At 39.6% G+C, this 21,643-nt stretch overlaps 2 protein-coding genes across 6 annotated transcripts in view; one reads left to right on the forward strand and one right to left on the reverse strand.

Annotated features, from left to right (window-relative positions):
- The window catches only part of ORC3 (origin recognition complex subunit 3), a 37,901-nt gene extending 19,128 nt beyond the window's left edge, over window positions 1–18,773 (reverse strand). For 2 of the 3 annotated variants that reach the window (XM_066179578.1, XM_066179576.1), the window contains exons 1-11: window positions 18,582–18,773; window positions 16,081–16,135; window positions 14,288–14,385; window positions 10,625–10,769; window positions 9,277–9,381; window positions 8,418–8,572; window positions 7,349–7,485; window positions 5,598–5,757; window positions 4,695–4,808; window positions 3,090–3,223; window positions 2,537–2,600 (exon numbers count right to left, since the gene is read on the reverse strand). In XM_066179578.1, coding sequence (XP_066035675.1) covers window positions 2,537–2,600; window positions 3,090–3,223; window positions 4,695–4,808; window positions 5,598–5,757; window positions 7,349–7,485; window positions 8,418–8,572; window positions 9,277–9,381; window positions 10,625–10,769; window positions 14,288–14,385; window positions 16,081–16,135; window positions 18,582–18,605 — 1,191 coding nt within the window. In that variant the 5' untranslated portion in view covers window positions 18,606–18,773. The remainder of the gene's footprint in view (window positions 1–2,536; window positions 2,601–3,089; window positions 3,224–4,694; window positions 4,809–5,597; window positions 5,758–7,348; window positions 7,486–8,417; window positions 8,573–9,276; window positions 9,382–10,624; window positions 10,770–14,287; window positions 14,386–16,080; window positions 16,136–18,581) is intronic. The other variant, XM_066179577.1, reaches the window with a different exon arrangement.
- Window positions 18,774–18,852: 79 nt separating this feature from the next.
- Window positions 18,853–21,643, forward strand: part of RARS2 (arginyl-tRNA synthetase 2, mitochondrial) — a 29,259-nt gene continuing 26,468 nt past the window's right edge. Inside the window, exons 1-3 of one of the 3 annotated variants that reach the window (XM_066179579.1) lie at window positions 18,853–18,957; window positions 19,606–19,679; window positions 20,296–20,401. In XM_066179579.1, coding sequence (XP_066035676.1) covers window positions 18,919–18,957; window positions 19,606–19,679; window positions 20,296–20,401 — 219 coding nt within the window. In that variant the 5' untranslated portion in view covers window positions 18,853–18,918. Of the gene's footprint in view, window positions 18,958–19,203; window positions 19,277–19,605; window positions 19,680–20,295; window positions 20,402–21,643 lie in introns of those variants that run through there. The other 2 variants (XM_066179580.1, XM_066179581.1) reach the window with 2 other exon arrangements.

Consider the following 21,643-nt stretch of genomic DNA (forward strand, 5'->3'; position numbering starts at 1 on the left):
GGTGGCTGTTGTTTTTATTAGTTATAGGTACATAAAAAGACCAGTTCACAGAAAAAAAAAAAGAAAGATTCAGTTGCTGCTCCTATGTGTTTTTAATTTGACTTTTGCTTATTGATCTGTTGACAACTGCAGAAATAAAAAAAAAAAAAAAATCACATTTAAGAAAAAGAAATTATTGACTAGTGTTACTGAATTTTCTGGATGGCTCCACATTATCACTGGCCTGCCACAGAAGCATATATTAACACTTCTGGAAAGCCATACTCAAAAACTTTGTTAACTGTACTGAAGTCATTTAGTCTTTGTGGTCATTACATTTAAGTCTGTGAATCAAAAGATCTTCTCTGTCTTCAGTCAAAAATAAAGAGGAAAAACCACAGGATGCTCTACATATTTTATTACCCTTTTGCCTAACTCTGAGCAAACTATTCCAAATGGAAAGAGAAAAAAAAATAAGTCACTGAAGTTTTCTAGAGTTAAACTGAAACAAAGGGTATCAAAGAGAAAAGCAAAACCTTGTCTACAGGCAATATAAGGAAGTATAGATGTATGGAAAGAAAAGGTATGAAGACTGCAAAGACTGAAAGTAACAAAGTGCTACAGAAAGCTTTCTGATGTTAAAAGAAGTTTTAAATTATTAAAAACATTAACAATCTTTCACCCCATAGACTTTTTATATGTGGAAATTTAGGAGCCACTGCCATAACTGTTAAGGCAACTTCTAAAACCTTAGGGTAGACATTCACAAGTCAGTATTTTAATTTTAAGTAGGATCATTCAGAAAAAAATTATCTCTTCCACAAAATAAGCTAAGAAAAGAAAACAAGTTCTCTCTAATGCTGCTTCATTAACCTTATTTCCCCAAATCCCAAGCATTAGCATATCTATATTTCCCTCATCTTGGTCCTAGCTCAAGCCACACATAGTTAATGCAAGTAAATAGCAATGTATTTTGCCAAATAACGAAGTGCAAAGGCATAATCCACTTTGGAAGAGTTTAAAAATATCATTAGAAGACTATGCAATATTATTTCCAGAACAGAGAATGCCACATTTACATAGTTTCAAATTAAATTTGCCATGAAACCTTTTTGACAGATTTGTTAATAATTACGATGTAAAATTGCTTTTAGACCTGATTACTTTAAATAGGTGAAACTCTTCCCACAGTCATTAAAAAAGTGGTAACAACACAGAATATAAATGAAGCTGATAAAGTGCATTGCAGGCTTAGGGGCTAATCTGGAAGACTAAAGTGACCTGGTGCTGAAACACCAAGCTCATGTGAAAGATTACTATAGTGACTTTGAAAGTGTTTCCAAAGCTGGGCATGACACTGTAGATTAGCAGGACATCAGAATAAACAGCACCTCATTAATGCAGCAGTAGGACCTTTCTTTCCCAGGCAGAATACTCTGCCAGCTTGGCAGGGCAGTAATGGTCCCACTTCTACTGTGGAGATTAGAACAAGTGTCTTCCATTAATATCTGTGAGATGCATCACATGCACCTAAGCATGAGAATTCCAGCTTCATTCCCAAAGCTAAAAGGTGAGGCTTGTGAAATAAGGGATGTATTATTAAACATGTAAGCATATAAATACATTTCATGTATTAAACATTAAAAACATAGAAAGTTTAAGCTGACGAGTATTCAACTTTCAAAGCAGGTGTGAATAAAGAGCAAGGGAACAGTAGCAGCTTAAGTTATTTTTGCCAGTGAAGATAATGGATCATAAAATGATGTAAAATCATATCTCATCTTGAATGCTGTAACTGTACTTGCAATGTTGCCTGCTCCTAACCTCCCCTCCAGGCATTACCATTGTTCTTCACACCTGAAAAAGCCTTAACACACCAGGCAAGTACCATCTGGTGAGCAGGTTAGAAATACTTGAAATGAAAAGTCAGGAGAAACCCTTTACCTTCAGCAATGCTTCTACTGGGAATGGTTCAGATGGTGAAAATAACCAACAGATTTTTGCTGAATTCCTAAAGGGCTCACAACAATAGTAGTCTGACTTCAATCAGTTGGCAAAGCTTCAGATAAACATGTAACAAATTAGTTTTAATCCTGTATGAGGTCCAGTGTGAATGTGTGCCTTGGGACACAGACTCTGCCCTACTGAGTTCAATCAGAAGGATTAAGAGCTTATGAAACAACCCCCAAGATTACTTACACGTTCTTCAAACACCTAACTGACCTTCTAAGAAAGTCAGTCTGAGTAAGCATGAAAAGACCTAGCCATAAACAAACCTTGTGTCCTTCTTTTTAAGCAATTATATTTCTAGACATAGCTAAAAAATGATGTAAGACAGTTGTGCAGCTTCATATAAAGGCTGACCTGGAAACCCTAGAGATTTGGAATTTTGACCTGCCAATCCTAATTCCTCATTACTGGTCACGAAGCACAGTATATTCTGTATGAAAGATGTCACACAGAACTATACATCTTGGTTTTGTATTTTATTATGTTCCACAAAGTGATATATTGAGCAAGTTATTTCTGTTCTCCAAAGACATGCTTTAAATTTTACCTTTAAGAAGCTGTCATTTGTCAGTAGTTCAATCTGTTTCCCCGACTCTTGCTTTTCCACATACCTTATGGCAAGAAAAAAACACCAACATAAAATTATAATGCAAAGGAAGATTCTAGGGTTAAAAACATTTAAAATGCTTATGCTGCTATAAGAAATATGTATCTTTCTTTGGAAAGATTCAAAAAACACAGTCAAATCCAACAAGTTGAAAGGCCACTCCAAAAACCTAGAGATTATGCTTCGAATCAGCTTAACAAGTTCAAAAGTGATTTATGGTTATTTGTCAGAATAACTTGTTTCTATATTAAGACTGAGAAGAAAAAAAGTGAATTCAAGTGATTACACATCACAGAAGCTGTACTATCTAGACTAGAACATTAAGGCTTCCTGAAGTTATTTAGAAATGTCCTCTGTTTGATCAATTTACCTTTGCTATAGAAACGTGCACAGATGAGTCACCGTGTTCACAAACTACATTTACAAATACTTTTAATCTTTTTTAAAGCCGACTCAATCCACAATTTTCCAAAAAATGTATTTCCACCTTTACCTTCTAAAAGAGGGCAGTCTCCGAATGTTTTCACACTGAGCATGTGATAAAGAATGAGCTCTATCCTTAAGATCTACCAGGTGGCAACACAGTACACTGAGAGGCTGGGAATAGAAGTGCTCCACAATACAGAGCTGAAAAACAAACCAAGAACTAGGGATGTTAATAAAATTCAATCTTCCTGTTATATCTACCTTTTAATCCTTTCTTACTACTACACTGCATATACTCCAATGGTAGTAATGGTACTCCTTTTAAAAAAATTAATTACAGTTCATAAATATTTTGTAAGTCACCACAGGACATTGATTATACAGTTGTACACAGTCACAGAATTACCTTCTTTGCTATATGTGCTATTCATTTCCAGTACCTCAGCTTTTCCCCCTACTTATGTAACATCACACCTAGATATAATGACATCATCATATGATATATATGATGTAATGACATCATCACCAATGATGGTGATCTCTTGTATTTATCACTTTGAAAATCTGATCTGAAATTGCCTCATCCTTGAATACTTTTAACACACAAGGACACAGTCATACACTGTCAGGTCTAAGACTTGTATTTGCATGTCAGGCCAATGGAGAAGTACTAAATTTTGATCACTCTTTCAAATAAGAGGAGCTGAAACCTATGAAAGCCCACAAAGATCTGTCTTCAGGAAGAGGTACTATGGCCAGGATTCTTCTCCTGGCTATGGACAATCACTGAGTCTTATATATTAAAAAATTAGAGAAGCTTTAAATGTATATGACACTAAAAGGGCATATTTTACTAGCAGGTTCACACGTGGAACTAGGCACAAAAGAAACCATTTCACAACCTGGCATTAAAACAGATGACGGGCGCTACAAATTCTTCAGAGAACCCGTCTGCAATCCACAAAAGCTACAAGGAGACCCAGACAAAAATACATCTAGATATGAAGAACTATAAAAGACAATAAAAACGTAACTATCATCCTCTGTAGAGACTCTTTTTTTGGAAAACCCCTGAGCTCTTCCAGTTTGTCTCCTGAGAGAGGGTAAATTTACCTCCCACACTGCTACACAACTGCTTGGAGCACAAGTATTACCTCCTCTGAGGCACCAAGTAAATGACCCTGCAGCTCCTACTTCCCTGAAAAGGCAAGAAGTGTGCATCCAGAAATTGTGCCAGAGGAGTTCAAGTGGGGAAGAGACACTGCTGTAGCCTACTCACACCAAGACAAACCAGAGCCCAAGGAGCCAGTACAGATGATCAGAACTGGGGAGTTCTGCCAGGGGTGTTAGGAAGCTACAAATACATCTATAGTAAAATGCAGCTCTTTCTGCCCACTAAGCTAGGTCACCTTTTTAAATGTAACCTTAAAATATCGTGGGGTTTGTGGCAGAGTAAGCTTTTATTTGCTTCTTCATACAGGTCCTACAAGTTTGCTTTTAAACCCTTACCAGTAAACATTTTAAAATACCCATCTGTCCACAGACCAAATTGTTTCCAAAGGATATTTTTTCATGCAATTTATTAATACTAGGACCTAAGAAATCTTTCAGTGCCTAGTAACTATCCTTTGTTTTCACAACCATAATTTGAATTCTTGTTACCACTGCCTACCTGAAATCCTTTGATAAAATTCTGGACAGAAAAATCATGGTACAGGAATATGTTGATAAGAACCTGCAGAACTTTTTCTCCCAGTTTAAAGGGAAACCGGGATGTCAGAAGCAGCTAAAAGGGAGACAAAAAGAAAAGGTAGCCACAGCAGAAATTTTCTGCTGAATTCAAATCAGTAAAACTTACATATACAACTTGATACAACTCTTAGTATGTGTTAGCATTCAACTAAACGAGATACTAAATACACTCTGCCAGCTTCTGAAAACAGTATTTCTACTAAAACATCCATGCAAAGACTGATTTTCAGTTTATTATTTTACCACATTTTCATAAGTATCCTTCACTAATACATTTTAAGTTAATTTTGCTTAATGCTATTTTTGTAAAATTGCAAATAGAACAGAAACTGCTGCAATAAACAATGATACCAACTACTTTCAGCATGTGTAACAGGGATTTTTGGAAATCCTGTGGTCTACCAAGAATCCACAGGCACAACATTTATATGGCTTGAACATATGGATAACTCAGGTGGCAAAACTCAGGCTGAACATTATTTTTCAGAATTTTAGCTAAGTTTCAAAGCTTATCTTTTTCTGGAACAAAGTAAAACTGAAATCACAGCTCAACTTTAACGAAGAAGAGTGAATGTCAAAGTGTGAATTGCACAAGGCAATGCAAATGAAAGATGGAAGCAGGTGTGTGTGTGTGTCAGTATGAGAAGGACACTCTCAGTACTGCACTACTCTGCAGCTGCAAGCAGAAACACCTAAAATCCACTGCTCTCAGGAACAGAGTTCCATCCAAAACCTTCAAACAAACCTCCCTTTAAAGGCCACACATGTAAACTGTGCTTCAACACACATACACACATTCATTTCTATTGAGAAAGGGAATTACCTTGTCGATTATAGTAGACAGGTGCTCCTTACAGGAAAGGGACTGGAAAAGCTCTATGCAGAGCAGAGAGGAAACTGAGTGAGGAAGTAGTCTGTGGATAATCATTGGTGATGTAGCAATTCCAAAAATCAGCACGAGAGGTAATTCATGTATATGGTGACTGGATAATGGGGGAAGGGGAAAAAAAGTAATAGTTACATTATAGAAGCTTGTGTAACAAATGCATTACATTCCTACTACTGCACTGAGTTTAAATGCAGAAAGGGGTAAATTAAAAGATTTGCTGCCAGTAAACCAAAGGAGGAATTGGTGTGGAATAAAATTAAAAAGTAAGGATGCTATTTAAAGCCCTGAAATAGATGAGAAAACGAAATTCCATCCTGGGATTCAGATTTCAGAAAGTCGCACAAAAAGCATGTCAGTTAGTCTTGTGCTGATCCTACCTTCCCAAAAAGTTATATTCAGAGAACTGAGTCTTATAATAGGATATTTTAAAGACACAGAGAAAAAATAAGAATATATATTAAATAGGTAACAGCCAAGAAAATTTAGAAGATTTACACCGTTTAATAAATTCAAAATAAATATGAAACATCTTTAAGTGTGTTCCAATCACAATTAAAAAATTCCAACTTCTCCAGAATAATCTTCTTCTTCAGATAATTTTTTAGTATTTGTTTTAGAACTGAAAATCAGGACTGAATGTGTATTCCTTGAGGACAGCATAAAATTTATACAAAATACAGTGCTTTCAGTATCATGTCACCATTATTTTCCATTTTTACTAGTTTCATGGAGGTACAAAATATGCTATCTTAAATACCTTGTAGGCTAAAATTTATTCCTTTCCTTTGTTTTTGCCACAGCAACTTTCTGACTTTGGATTTTAATCATTACCCCACAAGTACCTAATTTCTCTAACTCCTCAAAAGAAATCGCTGAAGACAAACATCAGAACTTGTGATTAACAAATCAGAGAAACCTCTCACATTTACCCACTTCACCTTTATTATTAAACATGTGTAAGACTGAGATGAAGACAACACCACAAGCTGTACAATTTCTTGCTGGTGGCACAGCAAGTGAATTGCCATGGCCTCGTTCAGAGGTAACATCAGGGGCATACACTGCAGCCCCAATTCTATCAGCTCCAAATAGAGTCCCCAATGTTAGTTGAGGACTTAAGTGCAAGATGCTCTTTTGGGAGAGCAGCAGGAGTTTTAGGTTAACATGCCTGAGATTACATTAAGGAAGAGAGGCTAAAGAAGAACAGAAGTACAGGAGCACCTGAAGAAGTCAGCTGCTGATTACAGATTCTGCCCAGCTGGGGAAGTTTTATATACACCCCTGTTAGTAAGCTAGTGGCCTTAAGCAGCAGCATTACATCAATAGTCACACAAAAATACACTCTGCAAACAATTAAAAAAGATCTAGACATTCTTAAAAATTTAGTTCCACATTCACAAATTCTGTAACAACTAGTACCAGTAAATCCTACTATGTGAAGTATTAAATCAGCCACCCCATATCTCAACCTGGCCCTTAGGCACTCTGGTTCACAGTCTCAAGTTTAGCTTTAGCATAATTTACCCCTAAAACCTAGCAAGCAGTTTTTTGTTCAATCACTGCTGCAAAGAAGCAGCACCAACATTTGATTCCAGTGCTTCACTGGCCTCACTGTTACATTTGAAAACAGCTGCAAATGGAAAACGGGTAAAGGAGTGGAAGAACTGAAGTTCAAGTCACATTACCTGCTGATAACTATGAAGTCTTGAAGAACTTTTGTGGTGAAACTTTCCATGTCTTTGAATATGACAACAACTGGAGGAGACTGCCAGTGTCTAGAGGAGGAATTTCTTTTTTTGCTTGGAGTTTCAGAATCTGTCTTCTTTAAAGCCATTAATTAAACATTAATACACAGAAGCCAGCAAAATAAAAAAGACTGAATCATGTCTATGATATTATAATACTCCAAAGTGAAATGACTGACTTTCTGTCAGCTGTATTTATTCTGAGCACCTAGAACTGCCATTTTTCTTCCTTCTGTTTGGCACAGCATGAAGTACAAAGAATAAATAGATTTTAAACACACAGTCCAACAATGACAAGAATAGCTCTGAGGACAGAACTGGTGGAGTTCTGTTGGGAATGAAGGAGAAGATTTGAATTGTGTACACAGACATTGCTTATTTTCTATATCTTTACCAGTAATAAAAAGAGCATGCACACAGTACACTTTGGTTTATCACACTGCTCCGATGAAGTCATTAGAAAATCATTTGTAATTTGTATTCATGACAGAAACAAAACTTAAAACTTCAATAGCTTTACCAAACACAAAGCAACAAAAACATTTTGAAAGTTATTTCCTTACTGCTTGCCAATGCAGTGTGGGCTGCAGATGATATCATGGCTCATTAGCACTAGTACAGTACCTTTGCCCTGGATGGCTGTTCTTCTGTAAAGTTTTGTTTTAATAAACAAAATATCTCAGCACTCCAGGGAGAAAAGCATTTGGCATGAAGCTGATACTGCATTTTAGGCTTCCAGTTCCTAATTAAACCTATGATAAAATAGTACTTCTTGCTTGAGTTTCAGAATTTTGACATTCATACATCATCAGTAACTAATTCCACATCTGTTTTATGTGTCACATATTATACTCAAATCACCTCAATATCACGTTACGTTTAGTATTGCATTAAAAATTAACTTTTGGCATCTTCTCACAGAAAGCTGAGTTATTAAATTTCTGTTTTAAATACATCTAAAGGTCAGAAGTTTTCATAAACTGGAGATAAAGTAATGCCAACAACGTACCTTTGTTACACTCTCATACCAGCTGATAAGAGAAGGCATTGAACAGCGTATTCTATTCTGTGGGACCTGCACACAGTCCTCATCTTCCAGCGAGTCCACCTCTATATCACAGTTCATCAGCTGCCCCATCAGCTTCTGCATCAGATTTTTTATGCCTTCACAAAACATTTTTAGAAACATGGTAAAGACATTTGGTTATCTGGCAACACTTCTCTCGTCTCATACTACAAAAAAGTACCCCAAAGTTACTAGTTATTATTTTCCACATTTCTAATTATTCTCCTCCTCTCTCCAGAATGCTCCTGAAAGCATTAATGACATGCACGCTGTTCATGCAATTTGCCTAGATGGCAACAACTGACGTTAAGATGTTGGTCTTCCACCTTTACCTGAGCTCCAGCCATATGTTGCTAAGAGTGACCAAGAAATAAGGCAGCCGCTCCACAGAACTGAGGATGCTGCCATAGGTGATTTTACCCCTTTTACTTAAAAAATAAAAAAGGAGCAAGGAGGGTGGGACAACTTTATTCCACCCATTCTCTCACTAAATAATGTAACTAAGCATTTAAAAAGTGGAATGCAAGAAAACCATCCTACAACATCAACATGCAATACACTAAGCAGCATGTTCTTAACTGTTATGCTACAGCTAAGTAGCATTTCATTCTTTACTGTTTTAAACTGAACTGGATACCTCTCAAAATACAGTAGGCATTACTGCTCTGGTGACATAGGATTGAGCAAATCTTTGGAAAGTCTTCAAGATGCCTCTGTTCATTACTTTTAGGGGTAAAAGCTAGAATTCCTAGTTAATTGGTATCTAATTCAAAAGAAGCAGCTATACTGTTGCAGTATTTACCTGGGCAATCTTTGGCTTCCAGCAAGGCTACATAAGGAGTAATGTTATCCTGAAGGACATCTGAGAGACCTCTGAAAGTCAAGTCATGATCTGTAACATTTACACCTAGAAGAAAAAGAAAGGTCAAAATTTTAAGGGCATTTTCCCCATGACTCGTGAACACTCGTGACTGGACGATAAACTGAATAGTAGACAAAAAAACAGAAGATACCTCCAATATTTAAGGAAAGAATGAAAAGTACCACATCAGCTGTGAGGAAAGATGAAAAACTAACACAAGATTAGAGTCCCTGATTAGTCACTGGTTAAGAGAAAATGGGAGTCACTCTGAATACCCTTCCTCATATAGCTTGGTGGGGTTTTTTAAAGTTTTCTCAAGGGTGCAAACCTACAGGAAGCAGGACTGGTTTTCTAACACCCCTCAGAAGCCATCCACAGCTGTGTAAGGCCTGCAGACAGAAGTTAAATTCACCTTATCTAGAAGAATACAGTATCCATACCTGGATCCTCTCATGGCTCATGGAAAGAGGAAAATTTCCTGTACATTGCTGTGAAACTCAGTCTGAATTCACTATGAACTACTTAGTACTCACAGCCTTTGCTAATATCCTTAATCAATGGGAAAAAAGAACAAGCCCCTCCAGGAGGCAATTCAGAACCTTATCCACAGCAATATTTGAAGCAGTAGCTTTTCACTTTCTATTACCCACAAAAGTAGAGTACCTTCCACCCTTTGTTCGTGCCTACGTGGTAAATTTGAAGCACAGGCCTGATTTTAATTTCCCTAAAATAATCCACTGAAAATGTAATCAACTTGCCTTGAATCAGGGTTAGGATTTATAGGCACAAACCTCTGAAAGAAAGGAGAAGAAAAAAAACCACAAAACTTTGGAACTTAACTAACTTCACCTCCAGCTATTTTCTTCACTCTCTGCTCTTTTCCCAAGATAAAGACACTACTTTCCTACATGTAAAGATGCACTGCAAGAACATATATCAGAAATACAGACGCTATATAATTCCAGAGGTAACTTGCAGAAACCACCAAGCATGCTGGTGGCAGAAACAGGCACGTAATCAAAGTTATCTCCAGTGCCTTGGAACAAAAAAAACCTCAAATCACTACTAGGTGCTTATCAGAGACCCGTAAGGGAGTTGTTGACTTACTGGACTATTAAGGAACATAGACAAAAGGGGAAGGAGGTTTTATCTAACTTCCTCCTCTCTGCCCCATCTCTTCTGTTGACATGTCTGAAGCTGATATTGCTCACAGTAATTGCTGGGACTCGGTAAGTTTCTTTGAGTTTTAATCAGATGTACATTACAAAAAATATCTTTAAAAAATTACCTAAGACAAGAGCTGCAGTAGGGATTTCTCTGAACTTCATCCTGCAAGTCCATTTTGTTGTCTTCTCTTGAAAATCAGAATGAGACCGGCTCAAAAAACTCACCAGATTATCAAGCAACTGCTTATTCAAGTCTTCCTGTATTTGCTGCAAACATACACAGAGAGAATTGATCTACAAAACTGTGGAACCACCACTGCATCCTCCTTTTTCTTCTCCTATACTGCATAACCTTTAACCCTTAAAACTCCAGGGTTTTAAAATTTCCTGTGATTTATAAACCACACTAACTTACTCCTTGTGTGTCAAACAGAGACATTTCCCATCTTGGAACTTTTAGTCAAGTGACTCAAGAATAATTTGAAAAACCAGTGATCTTACCTGTGTTGTCACACAACAGGCTTTAAAGACGGAGAAAAAACCAACATACTGACAAAGCTTCAGTGACGTAGGCAGAAAAAAACAGTAAAATTAATTTCTGAAATGATGTTCATGGAAATTCCTAATCTTCCTTCTCACCTTACAAAACACCTGTAAACATTTTTCTGAGAGATCTAAATGATAGCAAATATTCTGCTCCTCCAAATCTAATTTGGGATGAAAGAAGTAAAAATAGTAATAAAGAAAATCATTAAATATATTTTATAGGAAAAAATACTAAACCACATGACTCCCATGTTTGCTACACTGTCTTTTGACTTTCAGGATGATTTTCACACAACAATTTGTATAAGCAGGAACATATGAAAAGGTGAGAGAAAGCATGGGGAGATAAAACTTTAAAAGGAAAATTTATGTCAGCAGCATTTTGTATTTCTTTTCTTCTTATTGGTGTGCCTTTGAAAATCTGCCCCTAAACCAAGATATATGCCTTCTGCCAGAACAGACAAAAAACCTCCTGCACTCTGAAGTTCAGGATATCAATATACACTCTAGAACACACATGCTAGAAACAAGATTAAACCCTTGTTCCAAACAAAATCATCACCAAGATTTATTAGCAACAAAAAGTGACACACACAGCTGTGAACTTGATTTTAAGCAAAGTGGCAAAGGCCATCTCTAGCAGCACTGAAGAGGCCACTGTCAAAGAGTGAAGGTCACTCTAATCTCCAGTGGATTGCACACGATGCCTGCTCAATAGCCTGAACTCCAGTTCCATAATACAGAAGAGCTTCTGTTGTCTCCTAAACAACTGATAAAATTGTACACAAAGTAATTTTAGTCTTTTCATCCTCCACTTACTGAAGAATATTCTTCTGGCCTTTCTGATGTTGATTGTGCAGCTCTGAATCCCACCTGATAAATTCTGTGCAACTCAGAACAAATTGTAACATGACATTTTTGAAAGAATTTACACCATCAGCGTTAAAACACCATTGTAACAGCTCCTATATTACCTCAGATCCTTTAACAATCCCCTGAGCATCTGTTTCAGATTCCATCAAACCCCAAGTTCCTGTGATCACTATTGTTTTTGCTAAGCTGACCAAACAAGAACCCCAATTCTTACTCTGCATGATTATACTATATATTGTTTCTTCCATTGTGCACTTGTGACAGTGGAATTCAGTCTGCCACAGCATTACACATTTACCTAGCTTTCTTAAAATACATCAGTCTTTTCTTGCCAAAACAACTCTGTTACTAGCATTGTTTGGATAATGTTCCAGAAAGTTCACCAGGCTGCTCTGCATCTCAAGTAACCAAGTCACTTACTTACATGGCATTCTCACTCTGGAAAAATCACAGGAACTGGAAGTTCAGTTACTGCCACGACAACAGGTTGTCATGACTATTTGTTATGTGGTCTGAAAACCCTTATTTTCATATTAGAGCAAAAATGACTGTATTTTAGCCCTGCACTTTGCCTGTTTGTTTCTAGCCCAGAAGCTGGTAGAACCAATTCTCTCCTCACAGGAGAAGAATGTTTCTGTAAGCCCCTGATGGGATTCATCAGAAAAACATTTACAAGACCACTCCTGACAGCAGGGGTCAAAACTGGGATACGCTGCAATACTGAAACAGAAAAAGTCCAAAATTCACCTTCCAAAAACAATGGGCAGTTCCTGCCAGACTTTTGTCAGCTTTTTAGTTGTTGAACGGATGTCATCACCAGATGACAGATGGTGCTGCCACAACCACAGTGCAGTTTACAATGGACATACAAAGGCCAAAGAGTGCTCTACAACAAAGTCCCTTGGATGGCAAATCCTGTTCTGAACACTTCAGGCAGACATGAGAGAACCAGGAAAACACCAGCACAAGGCCTGCCAACAAATCACCAGGCAGCAGTGCCCTGGCAAAACCTTTGGGGAATGTCCTGCTAGGCCCCCACAGCACACTACCAGAATCCCTAGAACAAAAGCCCAAACCAGCAAGCTACACGCTTCCCACACACTCTGCCACGGATCAGGTTGGCTACACTAGGGTTTGAAAACATGTAAGGAATGAAATCCTGACTAGCTAAAGCCCTCACCTGCCTGGTCTGACCTCACAGATGCTGCTGCTTTGAGGATTTCAGACTAGAGACTTTCTAAGGCTCCTTCCAACCTAAATTACCACACTATTTTACATGTAAGAACAACCATCAGCTCCACGTTTGCCAACAGTGGGATAAAAGGATGATGATTCAAAACTCACTAGGAAAGATATCACAGATACACCAGAAGCAGTATGAAGAAAATTCTCTGTGTAGCAACAGAAATAACTGCAGGTAATCTGCCCTTGGGCAATTCCAACTCTAAGGAAATGCTCCTATCAAAATGTCAGCATAGGAGGAACTGTCTTTCATCAGGAGGAGTAAGATCAGAATAAAGTATCTGGAAAACTTATAACAGCCTCAAAGAAAACAAGGGTAGGAATGGAATTAAGAGGAATTTATGAGCTTAGCCCAAGGGTCCAGACTTTAGGCTACCTCCATTTGGCTTCTACTGCACATCCCAAAACAAACTTCAGGAAAAAAAATTCTCCTAATGTCTATAGAGCCCAAAAGCAAGCAGAAGAATATGGAATACTTGCCCAGAATCCATGACACTCAACAGAGGAGGGGAGGAAATTTCTGCTGTATGGAAGCAATTATTCATACTTTAATGCAAGCCAGCTGGCCATAGGGACACAACAGCAGCATGCCATGTAACACACAACCATCAGGAGGCCACAGTTCAGTATGAAATTAACTCTGACCCCATTCACACCATCCATACTAATTCAATAGGCCATATTTCCAGTGGTGTCATTCCATATTTGACATCCATGCAGCTCTGTTCACATAAATCCACTGTGACTCCTGGGCTGCTGTGTATGAGTTCTGGAACACTGAGGTCAAGACCAGACTAAAATCCTCAAAGGGCTGGCAAACATTAACTGAATTAAAACAGCAGTAGGCCAAGAGTTAATAAAGAAGATGATTAGTAGGAAGAGAAGCTTAGAAGCAGCAGCTTGAAGCAGCAAAAGTGTACATTTCTGTGGTTACAAGTAATATGTACTGGATGAATTTATTATTATTACTTTATATTCTGGACAGTCAATATTTCTGACCCTCCTATTGCTTTAACTAGCTGCCATGCACTTTTAAGCATGCCAAAAAGATCCCCAGAAACAAAGGAGCAAGCAGCATTGTTACAAATGCAAAACACCACTTTAGTGTGAGACACAAGACTCACCTCTGTTTCAGATTTGATCTGGCTCCATAAAGACTGACAGGTGGCAAACCGTAGCTCACTATCCTCTGAATCATGGCTTGTGCTTCTGAAATTACGAGCTGGAAACACAGAAAGCAAAGGAAAGCACAAATAAACTCACGAAGACAAAACTTTTTTTTTTTGTTTGTTTTTCCCTGAGAATAAAACAAAGCATCCAACTGTACCTATATATTTCAGGGAGACGACTTTTCTCTTAAGCAAATAAAGGGAACAAGCAGAATCTTTTACCCAATAATGCGGCAAAAGGTAAAGAAGAGGCTTCTATCTCCAGTCCCAGATAAGCTAAAAACTAAATCAGAGTGAACAGCCTTTATTATTAAAGTAAAACAAACATCACCATCATCATCTTTCTCTTGTTTCAGAAAGCTTTGTGGGTCCACTTGGTTGCCATTCAGTGGAGCACCAGCAGTGGCCTAATCTCTAGAAAAGAGCCAGTTGATCAACATAATCTCCTAAAGCACTAAACTCACCCAAAACAGGTCTGCAAATGACAAAGGAGAGACATCCCTCCACCTCCATTTTCACTGTCTCCCCATCAATTCATCTGTATCCCTAAGACAAATCACTGAGAATACACAACCAATTCTGATTACACAAATCTTAGACTTTTAGTTGAAGAAAATCCAGCTACCACATTCTCTGGTAACTTACCAAGGCATAAAATCCTTTTTTCACTACCAAAACTCAAACTATAGGTGCAAATGTCCTCAAAAGGACTTTCGTGGGGTGTGACAATATTATCAACTATTGATGCAGAGGAGTTTCACAACTAAAACTTCACTTTTCAGCCCACAGGACTGGGCTTCCAGACCGGATAGATGCACATTCAAGCATATGTTTTAGAACACCACTCTAACCAACTGCTGTGAAAAGCCAAACCAGCTCACCTCTGCCTCTCTCTTTTAGGGCTGGTCCAGTCAAATTTATTTTTCCACCTCAAAGCATTTGCTAACTAGAACAATATGCTCTGTAGTTTATCCAAGCATTTCTAATCTTGCAGAAACGAAAACATAATGTCCAGTAAGGGGTAAAATTTCAATGTGGTCTAAGTGCACAGGCCTTGGTTGCTGCAATAACTTGCAATGACAAAAATCTGGCCTCATTACTACCCTCTCCATCTTTTTCATATAAATTGTCACACCTTTTGACAGCTCTAATAATCATAAAAGTAGTTTAATCTGGGAACAAAAACAGTAAGTTTCCCAACTGAGTCTCAAATAACAATTATTTAAGATGCATTATTTTTGTTCCAAGAAGACTCAGTCCTCAAATGAAAACAGATCTGTATACACATCCAGAGAAAAATGTATACAGCAAATACTAGTGGATAAAAGCCACAAATGGCTTTTCTTCCTTCTTTTCCACAAGAAACTTCGGCAAAATACCCAGAATGTGAGATTTAGGGATGGGATATAATTTCTGACTCCCACAGCTGAAAAATGGCTCATTCAGACTTTCAAGTGAATTGCTAGTCTGTTAGTAAAAAACTTATGGTAGCATGGTGAGAAGTTCTCTTGTAAAAAAAAAGTGCAAAGACAAAGATGGCTATACAATCTTGATTGCTGGAGATGAAAAAAGCCCAGCATTTATTCTAGCCAATAATTTGCTTGCATTCCTCCAAAGAAATGAGTTTTCAGCAGTCAAGGAGTAAGCTCACACAGCTATGACAGAACTCATGATATTAGCTCAGATGTGATGAACCTTTCAGGATTAATCCCTCTCAAAAACAGAAACACAAATGAAAATGCACTAACCTGTTTTCTCAGACAATCTTCTCTTCTTGGCACTTGGTTTAAAAACAAAGCAGCCCTAGAGAACAGCAAAAAAAAAACCCAAACAGACTTCAATACAAGCATCAATCTGACTGGTTCCAGAGGCCACTTTATTGTCCTTTTATTTCAGTGCTCCATTAAATCAGTAATTTGCACTGAATTACCAGCCACTTAAGAACATCAAGTTACATACTGCCCTTTTATATTTCTGTTTCAAACTGAAACACTTGCAGAAGCAGTAACCTAGCACACTTGTTAGGAATTTTTTCATCTTTCCACTATGTTTTACAATTCAACCATCAACTGGGCCAGCAGCAGATTCTTTAGAAGTCTCAAAACCTCCAACAGGTTTAGAATTAAAAGGAAATTATTCCCTGGGGACACATCAGTATGGTTTTCTCAGTACAGATTCAGTTAAAAACAAAACAAAAGGCAAGAAGCTGACATGAATGGAAAACATAATTCAGAATAATGTAATGAGTATTATTAACTCACTTATAAAAGGAAATGACATGCCCAAGCCACAGTGAACTGCATCCCAACTCAAAAAAAGTAGATTGTTATAAGCAGAATGACAAATGGTTGAGAAAAGGTTCATATAAAACCCTCTGTTCCAAGGAACTCCTGTAGAGAGAAGTCATCTCCCAGTTAGACCTATTTCATCAGGCAAGTATTAAGCTTTAAGTTCTTGAAGGTTGTTTTCATTTTCTTCTAGAAAGTCTGTAATTTCTTCCCCCATCCTCTCTACAGAAGCTCATCTCTTTCAACGAGTTATAAAGATTTCCTATATATCAGGAATCACATGCACTGCTCGACTCTCACTGTGAGGTTCTTGTGCTGCAGCAAGGGGGAAGGAAATACCTAAGTGATGGAAATAAACAGACTTATTCAATCCCTTGTTTCTCAATGGAGATGCTTACACCTGGATTACTGAACTCAACCTGGGATAGGTTCAGCCACTAGAGTAAGAATGATGTAGTGAAAATCAAGCACTAGGGGTATGTTCAATTTTGATCACAGTCACCAGTCTGTTGAGTTACCTCAGACATGTTGTTTCCTTTCTTACACAAATAAGAAATTGCAGAAAAATACCAACATTTATATTGATCCTCTCTGAAAAACAGCCTCACAAACTGGAGATGCCTTCAGACATTCCATTTTACCACATATATTAAAGACCATTTATAAACAGCCGGACAAAAGTAGTGGTTACTCTGCAAATGCTAAACACTCTGGAACTTTTCCAAATTCCACTCCAAAAAGGTGTCCTATGGATTTATTTGTGCTGCTGCACGCACAAATGGAATTGGCCACAGTAAGTATAAATCACATACACAAAAGAAGAAGGGGTGCTTAATCAAACCAAACACAAATACTGCTGAATTCTCTGCAAGCATTGGCTTTTCCACACCACTGAATGTGGCTGAGACCAGAATATAAAACTGTAAAGAAGTATTGCATGTAAGATGTGGGAGGCAAGGTGTGGGGACATGATTCACTGCCAAACTATCAGCCAACAGCTGTTGTCAAAAGTGAAATCCAGCTGTTTCAGATTAAGTTTTAAGTTTTTTAAGATTTAAGTTTGTTTGGAAGCACTTCACTTCTGGAAATAACCTGCACAGTGCCTTCCACACCAAAGGACGCAGCTGCAGACCACAACTCAGTGAAAAACAATGGGAAGGGCAGGAGTCTTCTTGTGATGATAAAACACACGCTGATCATGCTGCTGTTCACTGCATCATCAAGCAAGGGATGAAGTAAGTTAAATGTTTCACCCCAACATTTCAAGTCCCGCTATTCATTGACGCCCTGATGAACGCACTATCCCTACAGCCCGCTCTCAACACCGCCCACCTAAAAGCTTTCAATTCGGAAATATCAAGGCAATAACAGACATTTAACATCACGTGCGAGGGACAGGGCTTTTAGTTCTATTCCTTTACTGAATTATTTTTGGGGCGGGAGGGGGTGGGGTGGCTGGGTGAAGCGATGAGTGCGGCAGCAGGCAATGCCACCAGACTTCACCTGGAAGTGACCAAGCCCAGAGCCACAACACCCCTAGCTCTGCTCTGGGTGCCATTTACTCCAGCCAGGAACGGGTTTTGTTGGGCGGGCAGGTGACACTGCGGGGTCACTCATCACTCCTGGTGTGACTTTAGGACTGCCCCGTGCCGGCATAAGAGCTGGATTCGATGGTCCTTGTGGGACGCTTCCAACCCAGGATACTCCGTCATTGTGAGGATAGAGAGCACCTTGGGCTAAGCGAAACCGGGCCTGGATGCAAAGCCAGCAAGGCTTTGGGAAGCGGCGGGCACGGAAGAGGGTAACCGGGAGCCTGGGCACCCGGGAGGCGGGAAAGGCGGCGGCTGGACGAGGCGGGAAGAGGAGCAGGCGCAGGACGCAGCGGACGATGCCGCGGGTCCCGCTCCCGCACAGGCCGCGCTGTTCCCTGGGGAGACCCCCCGCTCTCTCCCGCTCCTCACCTTGGATACGGAACACGTGCTCATGTCGCCCCGCGCCCGCCGGTACCGGAGAGGAGGAGGAGGAGGAGGAGGAGGAGGAGTTCCCGCGTACGCGCGCTCCCGACGCACCGCCCACCTCCCTGCGCGTCCCGCGCCGCTGTCCCCCCTGTCCCTGAGCAGTGGTACAAGCCCGCCCTGCGCTGCGCCGCGCGATTCCTCCACCCCCGGCACAGGCAATGGCCTCCTCCTCCCCCGACACCTGAGAATGGTAGGGCCCAGCCCGCCCCTGGGCGGGCGGAAAGGAGCGGGGCGGGGGGGATAAGGGTCGGTCGTGGAGCTTCCGCCGGGCGGTACGGCCATGGCAGCAGGTTCCTTCCGGAGGAGCATTGCTTCCCAGGTAGGCACCGCTCCTTCCAAAGGCTGGCGCGGAGCGGGAGTGCCCCCCGAGCCAGCTGTCCCCTCCGTTCGCTCACGAGGGGCCCCCCTGCCCGGGCTGCTCACAGTGGGCGCGACCCGCGCGGTTGGCGCGCGCTGCCCCGCCCCTGGCCGGAGCGCGCCGTGGGGCTGCCCGCTGGGTGTGGGATGGAGCGGGGGGGGGGCAGAAGGAGCATCCCTGGAAGCGTTCCGGCCCAGAGTGTCCGGGGCTCAGAGCGGCCCGGCCTGCTGGGGGAGGTGTCCTTGCGCATGGCGGGGGTTGGGACGAGGTGGTCTTTAAGGTCCCTGCCAATCCAAACCGTTCTGTCATTCCGTCACTACTCCGGTCCGTGTTCGATGGGATCCTTCGGGGGGGAAAAAAAAAATAATCAACTCTCTGTGGTGTTTTGCCTTGCCTTTTCTTGTAAGGCTCCTTTAATATCTCTTACGTTTGTATTTATTGGATCGTTCATAATAGTTAGTAAATCTTTGCTTTTTTTTTACCTGGGCTGAAATCAGATTTCACGTATAAAAGGTGCTTTCCCCGTGGGTATTTAAAGAGGGAGCAGTATTTTTCCTTGGACCTTTGTCTTTTTGCTTAAGTCAGTTTTTTTCTTTATTTTCAATTTAGCTTTCAAAAGTCTTGGATCTGCCACCAGAGAATTTATTAAAGTCCATATCTGCAGTTCCTGTCTCCAAAAAGCGGTAGTTGTTTACATCTTATAATGTTTGTCATGTTTCATTATTTTATGTCATGCCTATTATTGCAAAAGCTTAACAGGACTTTAGGGAAAAGGTGCAGATAAAAACCCCAAACCTTTTCTACCAATGTATTTACAAGACAGTTCAATCAAATTAAATCCTTGTATTTTTTCAAGAAAGCTCAAAGTAAATATAATTGCCTACAAGCCTGTACAAATTATTGGCAGTGCATGGATGGCAAATGCTTCAACGCTGATGATCTGAGTGTGGAGCTGCTTAGAGCCAATGTGAAATCATACGGGATTTCTTTTCAGTGTCCCGCTCAAGAGTTGCAATAATGTTAGCAAGTAAATTTTACTCATTCATGAGCATAGTTTTTGTTTATTCTGAGATGGTGTTCTCTCCATATCTACTTTCTGATTGTATTAGAGCAACAGTGATATTTGGTCTTCCAGTCCAGCTTTCTAGATTTAGTGACTTTCAGATATTTGTGACTGGGTTATGATTGGCAATTACACTTGTCATATGCAGAGTCAGCTTGGCTCTGCCAAATCTCCCCAGCTTTTCAGCAGGTGTTTTTCCTGATTTTCATAGGTTGGTTGTTTTGTTTTTTTTCCAGGCATGTTGCTGATTTCCAGCTCTCTATTGCTTCTGTAATAGAAAACAGTTCTAGTGATTGCTTAGCACAAGACCTGCATCTTCAAGCTCAGCAGCTTGCTGAAAGGGTATGCTAATGAAGTCTTCATGTTTTTATGTAATAATGAGTTTACAGACTAGGGGTGTAAGGGGCATAATAAGATTAAAAAGAATTCTTTCTCCAAGTATCTCTTTGGGTCAAAAATAGTTTGATGACTGTACTTCCTGGAATTGTACACAGCATCTTCACAGGGAGCTGGAGAAGCAGCTTTGGTTAAAGTTCCTGTGAAGTTGTTTTCAAACAGTTTGAAGTAAATAGTGCTGGTGTAGTTGGGTGGGTGTCTAAAGGGTGTGCCATGGTCTGTGCTGCTGCCCAGCACTTGAGGAAGAAATTGAATGTGTGGTAGCTTGGAAAACCAAAGACTGCAAAACCCCGCTCTGGAAAGGCAATGGATAAAGTTTGCCTGTGGGACAAATAGGCCTAACTTTCAAATCCTTATCTGTTAGAAATTGAGTTTTCTTGGAACAAGAATTTCTTCAGGTGTGCTAGTTTGGGAAATGGCAGTAGCTGGGGTGTTAATACTGAAAAAAGGACAAATAAAACCAGTTATAATACTACTGAGGAGCTAAACTCTTTCTCACGTCATTCTTCACTGCTGAGGTGTTGAAATTATCCATGTGTTGGACCTGTTCTAGCAAGATAAATATTCTGACTTGGGTGGATGAGGAACTGATGATGCACAGTTATACAACCGAAAATTCTGAAACAACTGAAAGATGATCTAGAAACGTGAAATAATTCAGTTTGGAAAGGACCTCAGTAAGTTGTCTGTTCCCATATCCTCCCCAGTGCAGGTGTTTTGGATGAAGTTGCTAAGGACTTCTGAAATCCAATGAGGTGTTAAAAGCCTCCAAGGATTTAGCAGCCTCCCTCTCAATCTGTTTCAATGACTGCATCATCACAGTAAGAAGTTTTAGTTTTTTCCTTGTGTGTAATTTTAAAAACAGCTGCTATTCTCAGTGTTTAGGAAGCTGAAAATTTCCTCCCTTCTTTATTGTTTGTGGCTCAGTAAATAATCCTGAAACATTTAGCCCTACAACTTTACAGGGAGGAGCAATTTTAACAGTAGAGAAAAATAGACCATCAATACAAGCCCCCAAACGAGATAGACCATGCCAACTAGACAAAGGAAAGTAAAAATCCATATTCTCTAAGGAATGGTATTTTGTTGGGTGGTGAATAAATGAGATGCATTTAGTTCAATTTGTTTAGACTGGTCATGTCATTTCCAAAGATGGTAAGCAATGTATAAACTAGCAAAAGATAACCA

The sequence above is a fragment of the Chamaea fasciata genome, unplaced genomic scaffold (assembly GCF_029207755.1).
Source record: "Chamaea fasciata isolate MVZ Bird 193981 ecotype frontalis unplaced genomic scaffold, bChaFas1.0.hap1 SCAF_3, whole genome shotgun sequence".
In the NCBI taxonomy this organism is placed as follows: Eukaryota; Metazoa; Chordata; class Aves; order Passeriformes; family Sylviidae; genus Chamaea; species Chamaea fasciata.